At 39.3% G+C, this 22,044-nt stretch overlaps 1 protein-coding gene across 3 annotated transcripts in view; it reads left to right on the top strand.

The window, feature by feature from the left end:
* The window catches only part of LOC126297442 (beta-1,4-glucuronyltransferase 1), a 114,133-nt gene extending 92,345 nt beyond the window's left edge, over window positions 1-21,788 (top strand). For all 3 annotated transcript variants that reach the window (XM_049988289.1, XM_049988290.1, XM_049988291.1), the window contains exons 3-6: window positions 7,699-8,484; window positions 14,133-14,375; window positions 15,720-15,949; window positions 19,121-21,788. In XM_049988289.1, the coding sequence (XP_049844246.1) occupies window positions 7,699-8,484; window positions 14,133-14,375; window positions 15,720-15,917 (1,227 nt within the window). In that variant the 3' untranslated portion in view covers window positions 15,918-15,949; window positions 19,121-21,788. The remainder of the gene's footprint in view (window positions 1-7,698; window positions 8,485-14,132; window positions 14,376-15,719; window positions 15,950-19,120) is intronic.
* Window positions 21,789-22,044: the final 256 nt, after the last annotated feature.

Here is a 22,044-nt window from a genome sequence, read left to right as displayed (position 1 = left end):
TGGGTAGGAGAGACCAAAGAGTGACGAGAGTAGCATCAGTCCATAGCCTGTAAGCTACTCGTTGAATGGGTTCATATTAGAACACTGTTGAGGGATGCCTGAGCAACAAAATGAATGGCCCTGTTAATGGCTAACAGCTCTGCTGTGAACACACTACATGATCCCGGCAGCAAGTGGCGTCCCATGCCACAAGGTGACGTAAAAGCTCATCCTGCCCAATCTATTGTTTTAGAACCGTCAGTGCAAAGTATCACAGCACCCTACAATTCTTCATGGATGGAACATACAAGTTGCCACAATATCACAGTGACGACAGAGACTTTAGGAACCTGCAATAGATCGGTCCTAGTCATTTGTCCAGACACCGTCCAAGCAGGGATGCAGGAGGAAGTACAAGGTGCACATTCCAGTGAGTGGAGATCCCGACAGAGGGACGTGAGACGCACTCCAACTGGCAATCACACCCGAGGGTAGGCATCGGGAGGGACATGTCCCTCATCTGCAAAGAGGAGAGGATACACGGGATGGTCAGGAAGTCGTCAAATGGCGACTGCGTAAAAAAACCTGGAGTTGGCTCCGCCGTATTTGTAGAGGGGGAACGCAACTTTGCGAGGAGACTGTCGATAGGACTAGTGCAAACGGCACCAATAGCCAGATGCACCCCATAATGATGAACAGGGTCAAGTAGTTCCACAATGGAAGGAGCCACAGAGCCATAAACCTGACAAACATAATCTAACCAGAGCACGATAAAGATCAACAAGAGTAGCATGGTCGGTATCCCAAGATCTGTGGGGCCAGGATGCGGACAGCACTATGCTTCCCCATGCTGGTAGTCTTCAGGTGGCTAATACGGGCCAGCCACATAAACATTTCAACAAAAGTAAGGCCCAAGAAACGGGACTTCGCTACAAAATAAAGGCGCTGGTCGCCTAAATAAAGCTCTGTATCGGAGTGTACTGTGGGTCGACAGCAAAAATGCACACCTGCGTTTTGGGGAGAGAGAACTGGAAGCCATGTGAGAGGGCGCATGCAGAGGCTCATTGGATGGCGCCCTGAGCTGGGGTTCAGCATATGCTACCGAGTGGCAGCTGCACCAGATACAAAAATCGTCGGCATACAACGTCAGGATAACCAGGCACTCAACATATGTTACAAGCCAACCGAAGTCGATGAAGTGTGTGGCACTTAAAACAGAACCCTGTGGGATACAGTTCTGTTGAACCCAAAGAAGGCTGAGTGAACTGCCAACTCAAATTCAGAAGAGCCGGTGGGATAAAAATTTGCCGATAACAATCGGAAAGGGGCCATGGCAGCATCAGTCATGGAGGGCAACTAAAATGTGATGGCGCTAAGCAATGTCGTTTGCCTTATGTAGATCGAAGAAGACCGCGACAAGGCGCGGGCAGTTAATAAAAGCCTGTCAGATTGCTGTTTCCAGTCTGAGTAAATGGTCAGTTGTAGGTCGTCCTCCCTGAAAGCCACACTTATACGAGGACAAAAGGCCCAGAGTTTGGAGTACCCAACATAATTGGAAGCTAACCATACACTCTAACAATTTACGTAGTACGTTCATCAGATTAATCGGGCAATAGCTGTTGAGACACACAGGTTCTTCCCAGGCTGAAGGACGTGGATAACGGTGCTGTTTCGTCATCGTGATAGAGGCACCTGTGTACAAAATTTAAGTTCCTGAGGAGATATTGCCTCTGGATAACGCCCAAGTGTTGCATCCTCTGGTTGTGGATGGAAACCGGGACTGCGGCAGTGTCATGTCAATATCTAAGAGCCTGAAAGAATTTCCATTCAGTGAAGGGTTCATTACAGGATACGGCTTGGTGGGGCATGAAACAGAGGGGGTTGGTTCAGCTTTGCATTTCTACTGGAAAAAGTAGCAGTATAGGAAGAGGACGCCGATGCTGTTGTGAGGTGTGTCACAAAGTGTTCCGCACAGATCAATGGATCAGTACATAAAGTACCCTATAGGGTAAGACCCTAGACAGCTGACTGTCGCTGGCGGCCCGGAATGCTACGGAGCTTGGACCAAACCTGCGGCATACATCCCAGAAACATCATTGACGGCAATAGTGTATGGGACGACGTCACCGGACAGGAATAGCATCAGATAGTGTTTTCGGACGAATCAAATTTCTTTTCTGTTTGATAATGATGGTCGCATGGTGGACCCTACGCCTACTAGCCAACTGGACACATGCTGAACAGAAGTGACAAATGCTGATCATTTCTGCAGAACATAATAATGTACATAGCCTGTGAATATGGAAGTTCGTCTATAGTCGTTCAGTGTTTTCTGTCTTGTCTGAATATTGTGTTTAGCTGCGAGAGACGATCCAACGTAATTACGTGCGCAGCAAGAATTGTGGACATAACGAGCTGTCTATTAGCGCAGCGCGAAAGTGGCAGTCCCGATCCCAAGCGTTCGCTGGAATTCCAGTCAGATTAAGTTAACAACAGTGAGGCTATCCACGTATGGAGGCTGTACATGTCGAATGAAACGGCACACCTAGTACTGGGTGATCAAAAAGTCAGTATAAATTTGAAAGCTTAATAAACCACGGAATAAGGTGCGTAGAGGGGTAAAAATTGACACACATGCTTGGAATGACATGGGGTTTTATTAGAACCACCCCATATTGCTAGACGCGTGAAAGATCTCTTGCGCGCGTCGTTTGGTAGTGATCGTGTGCTCAGCCGCCACTTTCGTCATACTTGACGTCCCAGGTCCCCAGACCTCAGTCGGTGCGATTATTGGCTTTGAGGTTACCTGAAGTCGCAAGTGTATAGTGATCGACCGACATCTCAAGGGATGCAGAAGGACAACATCCGACGCCAATGCCTCACCATAACTCCGGATATGCTTTACAGTGCTGTTCACAACATTATTCCTAGACTACAGCTATTGTTGAGGAATAATGGTGGACATATTGAGCATTTCCTGTATAGAACATCATCTTTGCTTTGACTTATTTTGTTACGCTAATTATTGCTATTCTGATCAGATGAAGCGCCATCTGTCGGAAATTTTTTGAACTTTTGTATTTTTTGCTTCTAATAAAACCCCATGTCATTCCAAGCATGTGTGTCAATTTCTACTCCTCTATCTACATTATTCCATGATTTATCCAGTTTTCAAATTTATACTGACTTTTTGATCACCCGGTATGTGTCACCATTTCGTGAATAAGGGTTATGCCGGCAGATCAGTAACAACTGTTTGCCTGGAGTAACCTAAACAAGACAATACACAGACGGGATCATACTTACCGTACATGTGGGGTATATTGCTTCCGACTATATTCAGTCTAAGACTTCACTGACTAGAAGTTGGTTTTGATGTAACAAAATTTTGGCTTAACGTGGCACTACGTTCAAATAACCGTTTCTTTACACCAATCATTTTACTTAGATTCACTCTATCAATCGTCAAGTGACTATTTTTCGTTTCTGGTTGCCTTTAAAGAAATCATTTCTTAGGTAGGTGACCTTTATTACAAGTCAGAACTAGCTTTTATTCACACATTTCGTAGGGGTACTTCACTCGAGCTAATCCACTAAGGCAGACAGTTTCGTTTGTTTTATTACACTTTTTCTCATAAAAAGGGTCTTTTTGAAAGTTCAGCTATCTCAGTCAAAGCAGAATACAAAAATATCTGTATTCAGATACCTAGTTTTTGAATCATTATATATATATATATATATAAAGACATCACTTAAGAACCATCCATTTCTACCCAAGTGGATTCTGTTGACTAAATCAGATTCCAGATTCGATCTACGCAAATAAAATGCCATGGCGTAAAATACGGAACATTCCACTCAGGTTTTATTTTAGCAGTCTGGTACGTTCAGCACTTCCATCGTCCTGTCAGCCCAGTTGAATGAACATTTTATAAACCTGATTTACATGCATATAAAACAAGTACTTTGTGGGAGACAATCATTTATATTACGACGCGCTGAACCATTCAGAAAACGGGCCTTCAGCTTAAATTAACATTTAACATATAAAACTAAACTGGAGAAAAGTTGTCATGACTTAACGGCTCGGCTGACGCTAAACAATGACGTTAGAAGCTGGCATGTGAAAAGAAGCTGCGTCGTCGAAATGAAGCAGTGTGTTGGAATCCCCACGTCCATGAGGGGTTGACACAGCGTATGTGCAATACAAACAATGCTTTTGACGCATTTCGTAATCATTTTATTGTGGGAACATTGGTATTGTGGGAACATTGGCAGAAGCTACAAATGCATATGCACTGTTCAAGCCACTACACAGTCCATGGCAGAGGAGAATCGTATCAATGTTATCGATTTTATTTCCTTTTTCATTCGCCCGTTTTACGTGGGAAAAGTAACATACGCCTCTGTACATCTCCTTATCTCTGTCCCGTGATCCCCACCCGAGATACCACAACGGTGGTAGGTTAATAGATGCGCAGTCTTGTTCTTTAAATTTACCGAACAGAAACGCGTCGTTTTTCTCCCAAGGATTCCCATGTAAACTCCCCGAGAATTTCTATTACGATCCTAGAAGTACGTTTCTGACTTCCTCCCACGTCCTCGTCACGCCTACTTGGTAAGGACTCCTTAGGAGCCATACTTTAATTTTCCCAGAGACCGTGCAACAAATCTGCGTTTAATACTGATTTTAACGTATTCCTTTTCATATCATATTGTTTCTTCGTGTTATTGCTAAATGCTTATACGAGGTAATGTGCTCAAGATGTTCAACGCTAATCTCGTTTACTACTGATTTTCTGTCTTTGTTGTAGACATCTCTCATTTCAACCACTTTGGAATTTGAAATAATGTCTCTTTCGTGCGTTTTTATTAAGCTGCAAGTGCAAAATTATTAGCCTACTAAGTCGTTAGCTACTCATCAGAAGCATAATGTTAAAATAACCTTTAAACGTCATGAAAGAGCAGTTGATCTTCAGTTCAGATTAAACAAGGACATGCAAACAATAAGTATACCCACGAAACTGACGTATCTGAGTTCATGAACACCTTCCAGATGAGTTACGTAATTAGTTAGGTTAATATTCCATGGCTCGTTTGGGTGATTAATTATAATGATTCGAACGAATCATCATATGTTCGTATGTATTTTTGGCTACATACGGGGTATTTCTTTAACTTGAGACAGCTAAATACATCTGAACGACGCATCATACGAAAACCATATTTTGGGTGAAAAGTTAATATTAGTGAAGGGGACATCCGCCTTCAATGCAACTGCCCACTTCGTAACCACCCTCCCGCGTGGGCGGGATCAACTTCGTATTTTCAAATGGGAAATCACCGCTTCTATTGTATATTCGGAGTTTACACCAAAGGTACGTACGGTTTACTACCACCGTTGTTTCCTATTCATGAGAGATGGCGCATTTCATGCAAAAAAGTTTCGAATAGACCATATCGCAGGAATGCAGAAGACAGGACCACGACAACTTCTGACAACAGCGAGTTGCAGTAGCACGGATTTGTCCAAACGTAACCAAAAAAAAGTCGGTTTAACGAGGATGTATGTGAAGCATTCATTGCAAGCAATATTCGTCTTCACAAACTTACAAACTTTCTCCTCAAAGACTTCCTGAGCAAATATTACTTAAATCAAAATATACCAGATAAATCAACATTGCTTAAAAATTACATACCGACAAATTACGTAATGTTCTGGAAGAAATACGCAATGAACTCAGGAACAGCATTATCTGGATTTCAGTTGACGAAACTACACACACTTGTGGCCGTTACATTGCAAATTTGATTGTCGGTGCTTTAAAACAAGAGCCGCCTCCTTTCTATTTAGCGGCCTGCAAAGAACTTGAAAAAGTAAATCATCCTACGGTCGGCAGATTTGTGAATGAGGGTATTAGAAAAATATTTCCAGAGTCTTCTATAGATGAAACTCTGTTCGTGTTTATTTCAGATGCCGCTCCCTGTATGACCAAAGCATGAAAAGCCCTCAGAGTATTTTATCCCAATTTGATTCATGTGACGTGCTTTGCTTATATAGTAGATCGCCTTGCCTAAGTAGTACGTTCCACGTTTGTGAATGTAAATAAACTGATTTCATCCACAACGAAAGTGTTTGTAAAGGCTCCAACTCGCATAAAGACCTACAAAGAAAAACTATCAGATGTGACCTTACCTCCCGAACCAGTGGTAGCTCGTTGGGGTACGTGGGTCGAAGCTGTGTTTTTTACAATGAACATTTCGGGACCAGGGGCAGTAAAAGACTTAAATAGTGCAGAGGCTTTGGCAGTTGGCCAGTGCAAGGAAGCTTTCAATGATTACGGTATTTAAAAAAACACTGCTGTGATCAGCACTCGTTTTTCCCATATACCTGCAAGTATTAAAAAGCGTAAGGTATGGCGTTGAATAAATCTATTCAGTACATAAATAAAATTATTCTACTAAACTCTTCATTCCCGGAGGCCCAAGAAAACTTAAAGGTTTGAAAAACGTTTTAAACAATAACCAAGGCTTCGAACCCTTGTGCCAAATTGATAGTTTTCTTAATGGGATGCGTGAGCTTTAACCAGAAACAATAAGTGACAACATAGCACCCACATTCAGATAGTGTCCAGTTACCTCAGCAGATGTAGAACAGTCCTTTTCTGCTCTTAAAAAGTTTAGTGTGATCAAAGACACAATTTTCCTACCGAACATTCGGAACAATACTTGTCCGTTTATGCTTACAATAGCAGAAAAAAGTAAAATAAATTGTAAATGATGCTTTGGTCCAATAGTATTAATTAAAAGTTAATGCTGCTCAAAGAAATTCATGATTGTAATGTTTTTTAAATAAAACATTAAGGAGTTTTTGAGCATGACCCTCTTCGTGCGATATATCTCGAAGCTGGCCCTATACATAGATTCTTTCGCAGCGACTCACTAGCATCACATCCGCTTGTTACTGACAACAGTAGCAAAGAAGGAACAATTCTTGAAACACTGCGCCCAATTTTGCAAATTTTTAAAAAATAACCCCAGAAAGGCCCCTTTCCTAACTTATAAAAGAAAGTATTCAGAAAATATCAGCGTTCTAAATGCACAGATTTTGCGCGTAGCCGGCGCTCTTCCTCGTTAACTGGTATGCACAGGTTCGACTTTGAGATATAATGTACGCAGTAACTACCACGGTTTTTTATTATTTGATGACGGATATTTCAGCACTTTCATGCATTTTTAATCATTTTTCATGCATATTTTAAGGCTTTTATGATGCATATAATCCGGTCTGTAGTTTTCCACAACGGTGGTTTTCGACAGGCATGCTGCTCCATACACATTCTTCATTCTCCGTTACACCGAAGTTGAAAATCATTTCCTTAACGGCCCCCTACCATTTCCCAATAGTTTTGCATCCCTCTTCAAATGTTTGAGCTTGTAGGTTGAATATCATGATTCCGCAATATTTTTTTGGCATGTTCATGTCTTTCTTCCACACGTACATTTCTTCATCATGCACTAGATACCGTGAAGATAAAAATGAGGCTAATAGCTCACCCAGAACGGTATAAACCCTCATTGTTCTTCGTTCCATCTGTGAATTGATAAAGAAGAAATACTACTATTTTTATTGCACTTTTTATGGGTATGGATTTTCGTGTGCGTAGCGTTTGGCACTGTTGTTGAATCATATCTCTGACAGAAAATTACTTTTTGCAGATGGCATCCAGTGGCGCAGGTCCATCGAATGCCACGAGGAAACCGAATAGCGGCGCAACAGTGGACCCACCTGCGTCGAACCCCGAGCCCGTCACCGAGCGCGAGAAGACGCTGAGCGAAGTGATAAAGTGCTACGATCGCACCAGCGAGCCGCGCATGGCACAGCGAGGCGACTTCTGGGTGCTGTACAATTACGTGCGCGCCGATCGGACGTTCCACTGTTGGGAGTCAATAACGTACACAACACACGCCGATTACACCTTCCTTGATAACCTGAAGCCACTGCTAGAGAGGTGGCGGGGACCTGTGTCACTATCTGTGCACGCGCCGGGCACGGACTTCAAGCCAACGCTGGAAGCGATCCGTTGGGCGCGCGACTGCCTGTCGCCTCTCGTGGCGGAATACGTGACATTCCACGTGTTCTTCAGCTCGCGGCACATTCCCAAGGAGCTGCCGCGCTCCGCCGACGCCTCTGCCAAGGGACTGTCAGACTGCAACAAGCCCGCACCCTGGGTCAACGTGTCTGCGGCGTCGCTGTACAAGACGCGCAGCCGCATCTTGTATCCTGTCAACGTGGGCAGGAACGCCGCACGCGAGTCTGCCACTACCCATTACGTACTGCCGTCGGATATCGAACTCTACCCTAGTCCTGGTGTCATTCCAGATTTCCTAGAGATGATCCGTCGGCAGGATAAACCTCTACTACGACCAAATCCGAAAGTATTTCCACTCTCCATCTTCGAACTGGAGAAGGGTGCAACGCTTCCCGAAAATAAGGAGCAGTTGGTAAGATTTATTTGTCTGTTCATTTGTCTGAACAGTGGTACTATTGTAAAGAGTCATATGTTCTACAGAGTTTGTATTTCCTTATGTCCTAGGTTTTAGTTAGTTCCCCTATTTTCTTGAGCAATAACTTGTCGTCAGTTTGAGAACTACTTTCATGCTGCTCTTCATGCTAATTTATCTTGTGAAAGCCCCTTTGTGTCGCCACAATTACTGCAACCTACATCCAAATGGACCTGCTTATTGTAGTCAAGCATTGCTCCCCCCTCTCACATTTCTGTCCCTTGCACCAAATTGCTAATTTCTTCAGGCCTCAGGACGTGTCCTATCAGCTGGACATGTCTTTTAGTCAAGTTTTGCCATAAATTTGTTTCCTTCCTTCACAATTTCATTCAGTATCACCCACATTTGTTAATCGATCTATTCATCTGACCTCCAGTATTCTCGTATAGAACCAAATTTCAAAAGCTTCTATTCTCATCTTGCATTAACTGCTTATCGTTAACATTTCATTTTGTTCAAGGCTACACTCCAGACATGCACCTCCAAAAAGACGTGCTAACACTTACATTTGTATTAGATGTTAAATTCCTGTTTTTGCAGAAATGCATTCCTGTTTACTTCAGCATTCATTCATTTTACTGCCAAAATAGCAAAACTCGCCGCCTCCTCCTCCTTTGTCTCAAACCTATAATCAAACTCCCTCAGAATCATTTGATTTAATTTGATTACACTCTATTACCTTTGTTCTACTTTCATAGTTGTCCACCTTATAGTCTGATTTGAGACATCATGCATTCTGTTAAACTGTTCATCCACATTCTTTGTCATCTCTGACAGAGTTAAAGCACCTTTAACCACAAGGTTTTTATTTCCTTTCCCGTAACTTAAATTCTCTTTAGATATTATTGTTTCATTTCCTTAATTGCTTCTTAAATATACAGATTGAATAGCATGAAGATTATGCTTCAACCCTGTCTTACTCCCTTCAGAACTATTACTTCCTTTTCGTGTCCTTAAACTCTTAAAACTGTAGCATGAGTTCTGTATAACTTGTAAATAACCTCTATTTTTTAATCCTTGCTACCTTCAGAATTTCTACATTATCAGAAGCTTTTTCTGAATCTAAAATAGCTGTAAACGAAGGTTGGCTTATGGTCTACAATAAGTCATAGGGTCTGTATTGCCTCGTGTCTTCCTACATTTCTCCAAAATCCAAAGTGATCTTCCCAACATTAGCTTCTGCCAGCTTTTCCACTCTTCTGAAATTAATTCAGGTCATTATTTTGCAACTATAACACATTAAACTGGATAGTCTTCTATTACTTGCACCTTCCCTCCTTGTAATTGAAATTACAGTGTTCTTCTTAAAGTCTGGGGATATTTTTCCTGTCTCAAATATCTCGTACACGAGGTGGAATAGTGTTGTCATGGCTTGTGCTCCCAAGAATCTAAATTATTCTAGGGAAATTTTGTCTATTCCAAGGTCCTTCTCCATTGAAGAGTTCCAGTACATTGTGAAATTGTTCTAGCAGTGTCAAATCTCGCATCTCTTCTTCTATGTTCAAAGTTTGTTTTGCTTATATAGATCCACTACACATTCCTTCCACCTTTCAGTTCTTCCCTCCTTTACTTAGTACTGGCTTGCAGTCTGTGTCATTGATTTTCATACAATGCTCCCCTTTCTTCCACAGGCCTCTTTAATATCTTACAGGTCACATATATCTTTCCTTTAGTTGTGCATGCTTCTACAGTCTTGCAGTTTACCTCTATCCATTCCTGCTTTGTCATTTTGCACTTCGTGTCAATCTCAGTTTGTAGACATCTGTGTTGTGTTTCATCTGCTTTACTTGTTGCATTTTTATATTTTCTTTTTTAATCAATTAAGTTCAATATCTCCTGTGTTATCTAGGGGTTTATAATAGTCCTTGCCTTTTTACATGTATGATCCTTCACTGCCATCCCTATTTCATTACTCAAAGCTATCCATTTTTGTACTCCTTGTTCCATTACAGTCAAACATCTCGACAACCTATATCTCCTTCATTTTATCTAGGACCTATGTCCTTAATTTCCATTCTTCTCCCAATTTCATTCCAATTTACAGTTCTCACTCAGTAAATGATGGTCAGAATCCACATCTGCCAGTGAAAATACCTTGCAGCTTAAAATCTTGTACTGAAATCTGTCTTCAGATTATATTATCAATTTGAAACCTTTGTGTGTTACAGGTCTCTTTCACCTACACAATTTTCTTCATGATTGTTAAACCAAGTGGTAGCAATGACAAAATTGTTTTGTGCAAAATTCTACCTTGTGGCTTCCTCTTTCACTCCTTTCCCCCAGTCCATATTTGAAAATCATTTTTCCTACTCTTCATTTTCCTGCTATCAAATTCTGGTTCCCCATCGCAATTGAATTTTAATCTCGCATAACTATCTGACTAATTTCTTTTATCTCCCCATACATTGTATAAATATCATCATCTGTGGAGCTAGTAGGCACATACAATTGTACTTCTGTGGTGGGTGTCAGCCATGTGTCCATTTTGGCTACAGTACTGGCTTTACATCCCTGTTCACCCACATCCCTGTTTTGTTGTTCAATATCAGACATACTCTTGGGTTACTGTATACTGATATGACAAGAAGTCCCATTCTTCCTGCAGGGTGTTTCACTAATTCCCATTACATCTAACTTCAACCTATCCATTAAATTCTCTAACCTACCGATCCATTAAGGGCTCCAACATTCCACACCTCAATCCATAGAATGCCAGTTCTGGTTTTCCTGATACCTATCTTCTCCTGAAGAGTCCCTGCCCCAGAATATTTTACCAAAGAGGATGGCATCATCATTATGCCACACAGTAGAGTTGCATACCCTCTGGGAAAAATAATAGCTGTTGTTTCCCCCTTTGCCTTGAGCCATTTGTAGTACCAGCACTGAAAGGTAATATTGGTTGATGTTATAAGGACAGACTAGTCAATCATCCACACTGTTTCCCCTGCAACTACCAAAAAGGCTGCTGCCACTCATCAGGAACCACGGGTTAGTCTGGCATTTCCAAATATAGCCCCCACCCTCGTTTCACCTATATCTTGCAGGCACACAAGCTGACCCCCCACCTCCTCATGAGGTCCATGGCTCATTGGCATGGAGTGGGGGGGGGGGGGGAGGGGACAATAACTGGACAGTCACACACATCAGTGCAGCATTCTAGTACGCATAAAAGTGAAGACAATTGTGAAAGAAGATATTAATACTAATGTTCATAGTATGCGTATTGGCACAATAAGAGAATTTCCAATAAGCAAACAAAAAATTCATTTCAGAATGGTAAATTAGTCCATAATATTGTATTTCGGCAGAATCCAGTAGTGGACAGAAAATGGATCAGATTTGGTCACTTAGAATGATGCCAGCCAAGTAATTTCTGTGGCTTTTAATATTTAGAGTATCTTGTCCCTTCAGTTTATGATCTAAACTGGAGTTACTCTCCATCTTTGGAATCTTCTAAAATATGTTATAAACCTGCTGAATTTTCCTTTAGACAGTTTTTTGTTCAAGAAAAGATAATTTCCATCACGGCAATATGTACACAGTAGAAATTTTTGTAATGACTGCTTTGGTTGTTGTATGTTTGTATCTGTGTGTAATAATTCCTTTGATTGAATTTCATTCTTGTTAAGTATGTGAACAAAATGAAAAATATTTTGTATTAAATTCAAAGTCCTGTGGCATATAGGCTATATAATGTTAATGTAAGTATTACAGAGGTAGCTACAGTTGTTAAATGAAATGAATACCAAAAGTGTAGTAAGCATGATAATTGCAATGAAATATAAAAAATACATTGCTGTTTAAAGGCAGTAAAAGTATCAGTCTGACAAATGAAATACAGTAATTTGTCATAGTATTCTTGTACAGTTGATTCAAAATCTTATCTGCAAATGGTAGGGTGCATCATACAGAGAAAATTGATTATTCTGGAGTTAGTGTTAAATTTTTCAAATCCGAAACACCATGTACACTGTTGGATAAGTACACTATGCTGCTGCCAAAATGATTGTTTACCTGATTATCCAAAATGACAACGATATAGCGAAACTTTTAGACCGCAAGCATAAAAAGTTTTTGGTCAGTTCTATAATGTTCTATGCATTCACCTGTGACACATTTAGCCTTTCTGTGGTAGTACCCTGTGGCCCATTTTGTAAATGGTCAGCAAACAACCAGCATTTAGAGATCAATTACTTACGCCTAGTACCCTTCAAACTGGCTCATTCCATTTTACAGTATATTCTACAAACACTCGGATTGCTTGATTAAATGCGCTGCACCCCCCCCCCCCCCCCCCCCACCACACACACCACACACACACACCACACACACACCACACACACACCACACACACACCACACACACACCACACACACACACACCACACACACACCACACACACACACACCACACACACACCACACACACATACACCACACACCACACACCACACACCACACCACACACACACACACCACACACACCACACACACACACCACACACACACACCACACACACACACCACACACACACACCACACACACACACCACACACACACACCACACACACACACCACACACACACACCACACACACACACCACACACACACACCACACACACACACCACACACACACACCACACACACACACCACACACACACACCACACACACACACCACACACACACACCACACACACACACCACACACACACACCACACACACACACCACACACACACACCACACACACACACCACACACACACACCACACACACACCACACACACACACCACACACACACCACACACACACACCACACACACACACCACACACACACACCACACACACACACCACACACACACACCACACACACACACCACACACACACACCACACACACACACCACACACACACACCACACACACACACCACACACACACACCACACACACACACCACACACACACACCACACACACACACCACACACACACACCACACACACACACCACACACACACACCACACACACACACCACACACACACACCACACACACACAACACACACACACAACACACACACACAACACACACACACAACACACACACACAACACACACACAACACACACCACACACACACACACACACACACACACACACATACATTAGTGCTATAGATGATGTACACATGAAAATCAGGAATTTAACCTCAAAAGGCTTTGTACAGTTTTCATAAATTAAATTAGCTCTTATTATGATTTTCAGTCAACTTGATAATATAATTTGTTTGTATGTATTTAAAATAGATAACTCCTTTTCTCAGCTATTGTTTCATATATTTGATCTAATTAGATTTGCTACTTTAAATAAAACAAATATTTTTCCTTAACTTGAAATATCTTCAGCACTTTCTAAAATCTACTGTCTGCATTAAGTTTTTCCTTTGACTGTTTCTTCACTCTTTCTTTTTTTAAAAAAAAATAGAATTTTGAGATACTAAATTTCTTGTTGGAAGACAACTGAGACTAAATTTTGCTTTATTTTGTTATGCAAATATTTCAGAGTTGTTAAAATTATTTCAGGTAAAGATGTTGAAGAATGGGACAGCAATTCCATTCCATAAGAAACTGTGTCCAGGATGTCATAATGTGCCAAAATCCAAAGAATGGCTAGCTGCCAACATCACAAAAGGGCTTCATGTCTTTCATATTGGGAAACGCATAGGCTACCATGTACATTGGGAACCAATTTTCATTGGTACCCATCAGGATCCACTGTATGATGAGCGCCTTAGCTGGGAAGGAAAGAGTGATAAAATGCCACAGGTGAGTTGAACATATTTTCTAATGAATATATATTTTTATTTTTGGTTTGATGTTATCTAATTTTGTCACTTCTACTCCATTCATCAGTGTTAATGCTGTGTGTGTCTGAAAAATATGAACTTATATGTGGGCTCGAAGTCCACATTACACTCTAGGCTCCCCAAGACACTTAGTGTGCATCAGTCCACAAGTTTGGGGTAGACAATGACATAGTAACTCCAGTGGGGTGATGCCTACTAAATAACTGGTGGAGGTAAAGCTAACCTTTTATTTAAAGACATCTCTACTTCTGTTTCATGAGTTTCATTGATTTGATATTCAATGTGTCATGGTGTGAGATTGTTTCACACTTGGAAATATCGGAGCTACTACCTGTAATCAATAAAATTAATAAAACATATTTAGACATTAGAACCACAGTGAAGTCCTATTTATAAGTTTTTGCACAACAGCTACTGAAAACCAGTAGTCTCTGCCGCATCCCAACATATGCCAAACACTCCCAACACTCTGCCTCAGTTTTATCTTAAGTTTCTTTCAATTTCATTTCACGATATAATGTAATAGTACAGTCTGATTAACAAACATGCAGTTCTGCTCCTGTAACAGTTTTTATCAATCACTAACATTTTTAGCTTTCCATTCTACACAGTTAATGTCTCCTCATTGGTCACACTGGTTCCATTACATTGCTAGCAGCATGACTAAGTTGGGTTAGTGTAAGTGTTTTGCACATAAACACCAAAAATTTGTGCCCTGCTGTGTGAAGAAGCATTGACCCACTTTGTCTCTTACTGTTTCTACAAAATGTTTCAGTATAATCATAAAATTGGTTGTATTGGATGATATCACTATTCCTGTAAACTACAAAACATAGAGGTAGCTGTTTTCACAAATAAAGAGAAGTGCATACAACAGAGTTGAGTAAAGCAGCATGGTAAGAATGACAAAATAGATATTTCTTCTATGTCACAGAAAAGGAACAGAAACAAGGGAAATAATTACATGGAAATTGTGCACTTCTTGGTAACATAATGAAAAGTGTAAAGATAATTGAATTTCTAATTCACTGCAAAAGAAAATGCAGAGCTTCATAACACACAGTGTGTCACAGAAGCCTTAACACTTCTGTCACAACGAGGAACATTCATGCCAGTATATTTTTCCTGTGGAAAAAAATTGGTTAATATAGTGCCACTGTGAAGTGAATTAGATAAGAAGCATTTTTTTTGTTTGTGTCCTTTCTTTTTCTGCATTCTCAAACAACTTCGACTAAATTCAGGGTGTTTAGTAATTTCCAATTGCTCCAAGTGAATGTAATAATTACGGTATCTTCCATTTCAGGGATATGCTCTCTGTGTCTTGGATTATGAGTTTCAAATTCTGGACAATGCTTTTTTGGTGCATAAGCCTGGAATAAAAGTGTTGAAGAAAGATCCACAGAGGGCAATGTTCGCAGCAAAAACCAATGCTCTCATCAAGAAAGTTATTTTTCCTGAACTGAAGGTACTATATGGTGTTAGAAAAGGTTGTGCTGTGTAACACTTGGACACATGTACATTATCCTGAGACAGGTAATTATGAGCTTAAAGTACACAAGTGCACTTTTCTTACATTTCATTTAGTTCTTCCCTATGACTTACATTAAAATGTCAGTGGTGACTTGCCAAATCTGAATTTTCTTCTGTCTTCATGTAACACCATTGGTGGTGCAAAGGAATTAACCCTTCCATGCTTGTGTGGTCCTCACCAAGAGGCCTCTAACTATTTTGTGAGTAATAATTGGCAGATATGGAAAGTATATGTAGTACTGCTTTCCTCTGATAGTCTTATATATGATCTTCAAAGGTCTAGTAAGTGATGGCTGGGTACAGGAGCATCACACTTCTGGAGTTCCCAGCTAGGGCTGGTCAGTTGGCCATTATCACAATCTCAGTGTGTTTCAGTAACCACCATTGTCTACAAAGGAGGAATATTGGGTGGTAAAAGGACTGAGGACCTTGGCTTCACATACTTGATAGTGAGGAAGGTACAAACCTTCATAATAAATAACATGGGAGTTATATCTCAGAATCAGGAAGACATGTATCTTTGTAACAAACCATGGAAAATTAAATTATGCTGTATGCCAATGGGATAGATGGCAGTTCAGATGAAACTAGTATCAGTGGGTAACCTTTTGAAAATGACCTACATAATCATTGCTTAAGACCTCCTGACAGATAAGTGGAACTGTGCACGACTGGATTGCGGATCCCCGATTGTTTGTACAAATGCAGTTATCAAATTCTGAACTAAATGAACTCTTCGTGGAATGTTCAACAGTAAATACTTCAGAATGAACTAGAGAACTTGGGCAAGTAGTCATCCCAATCAAGCTTGTCATGGAAATAAAAGAAAATATAAAAAATAGTGTTCATAGGAAAAATGTAAAAGATTATCAGTTATAACTGTTCCAATTATTTATAAGCAAAGGTTTAAATGCTTCAACTGCTGCATTTAATATTTTAAGCAACAAACAGAGATATTTCTCCTCCTTGAAGAAGCAACAGTCCAAGTAACAGATTTAATTAAAATAAAGAAACTTGGAGAGTACCCACTCAGACTGGAGCTGCAAACCACACACACATAAAATGTAGGTGTTGTCAACTGCCAAGGCATAATGGACATAAATGCAGCAGAATTACAATAAGATTGGAAACCAGAAGGCCTGATGGAAGTATGCAGTATAGTAAAAAAAAAAGTGGATAAAATGCGAATAAAAACAGATGAATTTATGTTAACATTCAATAAACCATTTTTAAATAAATATCATAAGCCTGGTTCATTTGACTGGAAGAAATGCCTTCTAACTCGATTACTGTGTGGAACTATAAAAGTTAACGATTTTAACATACTACAGTAGGAGATAAAAACATGCAAAAGGTATGTCCGTGCCACGAATGAACCAGAAACAATATGCTCATTCATGCCAAGGGGCATTAACTGTGAAGTTAGGGCTTTTCTAGCTCCAGCTGGAATCCTGGAGTTAACTTGAGGGAACAAACTCAAAGAATACCAAAGTCTGAAGGAAAGGTTATCTCTAAGATGATGCAGTCATCTAGCTACAGTGCATCATTTAAATCAGCACACAGACAACCAACTGTGGGGACTAATGCCTTAACAAGAAAAATAATGCTGATACTAACATCAGCACATGCAAATGCACATCTAGGGGTTCATGTGTCAGAAAATTACTGATGTTTCAAACGATTCAGGCAGCTAGAGAAAGCCAAGAAAAGGAAGACAGGAATGCAGTGTGTCTCCCTCTGGTGCAGATTTATTTCCCTCATCACAAAAGAGGAAGGATGCTGGCAGAGGTTAACTAAGGACTAAGAAAGTAGAGTGAATGCTATCTTACAAAAAAAACTAACCCCCTTAGATGTAGTTCACACAGACATTGACATAAAGGTACTAGTTGCCAAAGCATATATTCCTTCCACTCCTCTCCCACTTGTGTGTCACAATTTCTGTGAAGAGGAGGCGAAAGAGAAACATGTGAAAGATGGCTCCCATACTTCAGTGGTCTTAGGATGGTTACAGAACTCTCAAATGCAAAATATGTCGGCACATGTATGCAACTGAGATGCTTGAACTCGTGTAGAGTTGTAGAAAGAACTGCCGCAAAGGTAAAAATGTGAAGGGTGTACTTCCTGCACTTGTCCATCACTCTTAACAAATCATTGTAAGTATTAGACTACAACTGGTGGTAGTGGTGATGGTCACAGATGTAATAATTTTTCAATAATTCAGAAGGAATGTCATCTACTCAAGTTGTCACATGGTAAATGAACCTAAGTAGCTGACTGCTCTTCATCCAGCAGATAAAGAAACATTTTCTTCTTTTCCAATACTAATATTCTTTCTTTTTATATGTATCTGAAACCAATACTTCTTTATTTGGGATGCTGTCCGCAATGAGATGGCTTGCAGTATACGTAGTATACACGGTCTATCCGTAAAGTCCAGGAACTGATTTTATTTTTGGTGTATAAGCATCAGCATAGCAATTTAAGTGGTAGCTTCAACTAACAGCTCTAAACAACTGATGAGCATTTAACAATTAGTTATGAGTGAGCAACAATAAGCAGTGAATGTGCGATTACAGGATGTCAACATTGTCACAATCTGCAATGCGGCAGCTTCTCTAAAGCACAAGTTAGATATTTTCCTCAATGTTTTGAAGAAAAGAAGTGTGTGCAAAGTTCATCCCACACACCCTGACCAGATCCTGCCTAGAGGGCTGAGTTTCCTTGCCCCCAGATATGTTGGCTTTGCCAGGCATATTTAAAAAAGAAAAAACCACTATTGTGAAAAATTACTTTGTTTCATCAAATGAATACACTCTTGAACTGATAATTGTGCAATATAATTATGATCTGTATGTGAAGTCATGTGAGAAGTAGATACTTCCTTCCATGTAGCAACTTGGATTGGAGAGAAAGTGAGTATGACCATGAAGCATGTCAAAATTCATATTTAAAAAAACACACATGCCACTTTCATTTCAACATAAAACAGCTAATATTTATTTGCAGTAATTGTGGTGGTTTTGAAATACACAGTTCATGCCAACAAACAAATTCACAAATATTTTGAGGGCATGTCCATTACAGTGGGGGACACAGCAGTGATCAAAAATCATTTGTCACCTTCATAAAGTTTTAATGCACTTTATAATGTAAATGAAATAATTTTTGTTGCAGGTAATGTCTTTCTGGTGTACTTAACCAATGGATTTGATGTTAGTTGCAAAATAGAGGCATATCTTTCAATATGGAGCAGTTCAGATGTTCAAATTAGTTTGCAGCACAATGTTTAATTTTGTGGCTGCTGCTGCTGCTGATGCTACTGTTGGTTATTTAATATTATTATTGTCATAACTATTCTTATTATCATCATCATAATCATTATTATTGCTATTTTTATTATTATTATTATTGTTGTTGTTTAGGGCTATGCTCTCTGTGATTTGCTAGGTGATAGACTGTGAATGTTGTATAGTGAAAGACTACTTCTGAATAATAGTTTTGGTGTGCTTTCTATGTGAGTGCTAGTTCTATAGTTTGTGTGCTGGGATGTGTTAGAGTAAATATAAGGAACTGAGGAAATTGGTGCAGTGTAAATTATTCACTCATAGTTTAGATGGAGGTACAGCTTTAAGTGGAAAATTATATATGTATATGTACTTCACTGTAGCTCAAATTATGCTCGTAAATCGTGGACATTATGCTACTGTGATTTACATATGTATTACACCCGTCATGTGGAGAATATATGTATATAGTGAATATTTCCATAAATGCACGGTTTTGTTTTTACGGTATTCCTACAGGGTGTAGTTTCCACAAAATGAAATTGGGACTTCGTACAGAGTTGCCTACGACTGAAGTGTGACTGTATAAAATGTGTGCGTTGTGACTGTGGGGCAAAACTGGATTAAATGTAATGGAGTGGTGAAAAATTAAGAAGCTGAATATGTTGTAATTATATGAAAGAGGTGGCACAATTTTTGGCGCACAGTTAAATTTGAAAGATTACTTCTTACAGTAAACAGTGTATGTATCTGGATATTTATGACTTTGTGAAATGTTGTATTTTATGAAACAATTGAGAGATACCTTATTAACAGTTCTTGTTCAAAGTACTGAGATAGCTAGGGCTGCAGGCTATATTTTCAGTGTAGAAATTAAAAAAGTATAAGTTTGTATGCTCTGACATTATCATGCAGTATTCCATAATGGTTAGAGTGTGAAGGATGAATTGCACAATTTTTGAGAGATGAGTGTAGAGACTCCTAATTGTCACCAATACATGGGACAAGGAAGAAACTATTTTTTACTGTATCTCAGTTATTAAAACACTATTTGTGTGTTCATTATGTTGCCATATACTTAAGTTATTTCTGAGTAGTGTCTTTAAAATGGCACTGGCAGTGTAAACAAATTTAGTATAATTTGTGATGTGAAGTCACTTTTTTGTAGTATGTGCCATGATTGAGTTTGTGCTGTGTTTTGTGTCAATGTTTCTAACTTTCTAAGTTCCTGTTAATGAGATTGTTTTCCTTTATTTCTTCCTTCAGATTTTCACATTACTTTACAAATGACCACTTCTTGAGCTTTAAATGGCGACCCATTATAGTCATACAAAATGTGATATTTGAACAGCTATACATAGATGTAAACTCCTATTTTCTTCATAGTAGTGGAAAAACTAATGTGCAGTACATTACACCAATTTGTAAACTGACAAGAGTAAATTGTGCCTTAATATCTTTTCCGATCCTAACTTTTCTACAGAGTAATAAAGCAAAATTGGTTGTTGGAAAAACAATCTCAAGCATATATTTTTATTGGTGTGCTGTACAGAATTTCTGTTTTTACGTTGTCTTACTACTTTAGAGCAGAAATAGGTGTCAAAGTATTAATGTCTCAGAAACTTTGTTTGAAACTTCATTACATTCAATTCAAAGCATCCAAATATTGAAGCCAGTTGTGTTCACATTACTGTCTTTCGTGTTATGTTAAGTCTCATTGAAATATCACAAAAAATGCAGTTAGACGTGTTCCTAACTCAAATATAAGTATTATGTAGCATATAAGCTTTGTTAAATAGTAACAACTATTTGAACATGAAAGATAAAGCTTGATAAGTGAATTTAAGATGGAAAAGTGTTGAAAATTTTGTTAACTGAATAAAGAAATAATTTTAGATGTTGTATATAGTCTGTATTTGTTGGGTGAGCCAGAGATGAATGTAAAATGTTTATTGTAAAATACAGTGGAACTATCTATGCTGAAAGAGTATATCACCTCTTTGTATTACTATCAAAGCACTCTTATGGCTGTCTTGAAAGGACTAATCTCCCTACTGATTAGTCTCTTCAGAATTGAGCAATTATTGGATGAGTGTTTTGAAACTGATACTGAAAGAGATGGGGCATGGTGGTGGTAAGTGGGTGATGGGATAGTAATTATCATAGTAAACAAACCATGTTTGTGAGTCAAGAGGTTGTGCGATCCATTTTTCAGAGGACAGACAGGTTGGAATGGGCCCTTGTTAGCTAAAATTAATGCTTTGTACTTGGTAGCATTCCTTCCTATATTTAACTAATCCTGTGTATGTATCAAAGTTAGTGCTGTCTATTTTGTGTCAAATTTAATGTAGTACCAATGAACAGTTACAAAGGAAAAAAGATTGCACTATGTACTTGCAAAATGAATATTTTCGATACCATGTCAGTGTGGAACTGTCAGTTTTATTGTAGTTGCGATCCTAAGTTTTCGTGAAATATGATGGTTTTTAAATGTGAGAAAGTAAGTACTGTGAGAGTGTATGTCTTTTTGTGTAATAAGAAACATATTTCAAATTAGAGCTTTGGTTTTAATTTAACTGTCATTCTCTTCCTTACTGTGCAACCAAGAATTAAAATGCAACACAACAAAGTACAAATTGTATCTTCAAGGAGTAATACAACTATATTGTAAGCTGAAAGATTGGAACTTCAACAAAGAAAAACAGTCGTTCTTTCATGTTCTTGTCCCCTCTTGATGGTAATAGATGAAAAACACACATTCTTCTATCGTTAGCTAGAGAAACTCACAGCCACAAATACTTTTCTTCATCAAAT

The sequence above is a fragment of the Schistocerca gregaria genome, chromosome X (genome assembly GCF_023897955.1).
Source record: "Schistocerca gregaria isolate iqSchGreg1 chromosome X, iqSchGreg1.2, whole genome shotgun sequence".
NCBI classification, from domain to species: Eukaryota; Metazoa; Arthropoda; class Insecta; order Orthoptera; family Acrididae; genus Schistocerca; species Schistocerca gregaria.
This window is presented reverse-complemented; position numbering and strand designations above follow the sequence as displayed.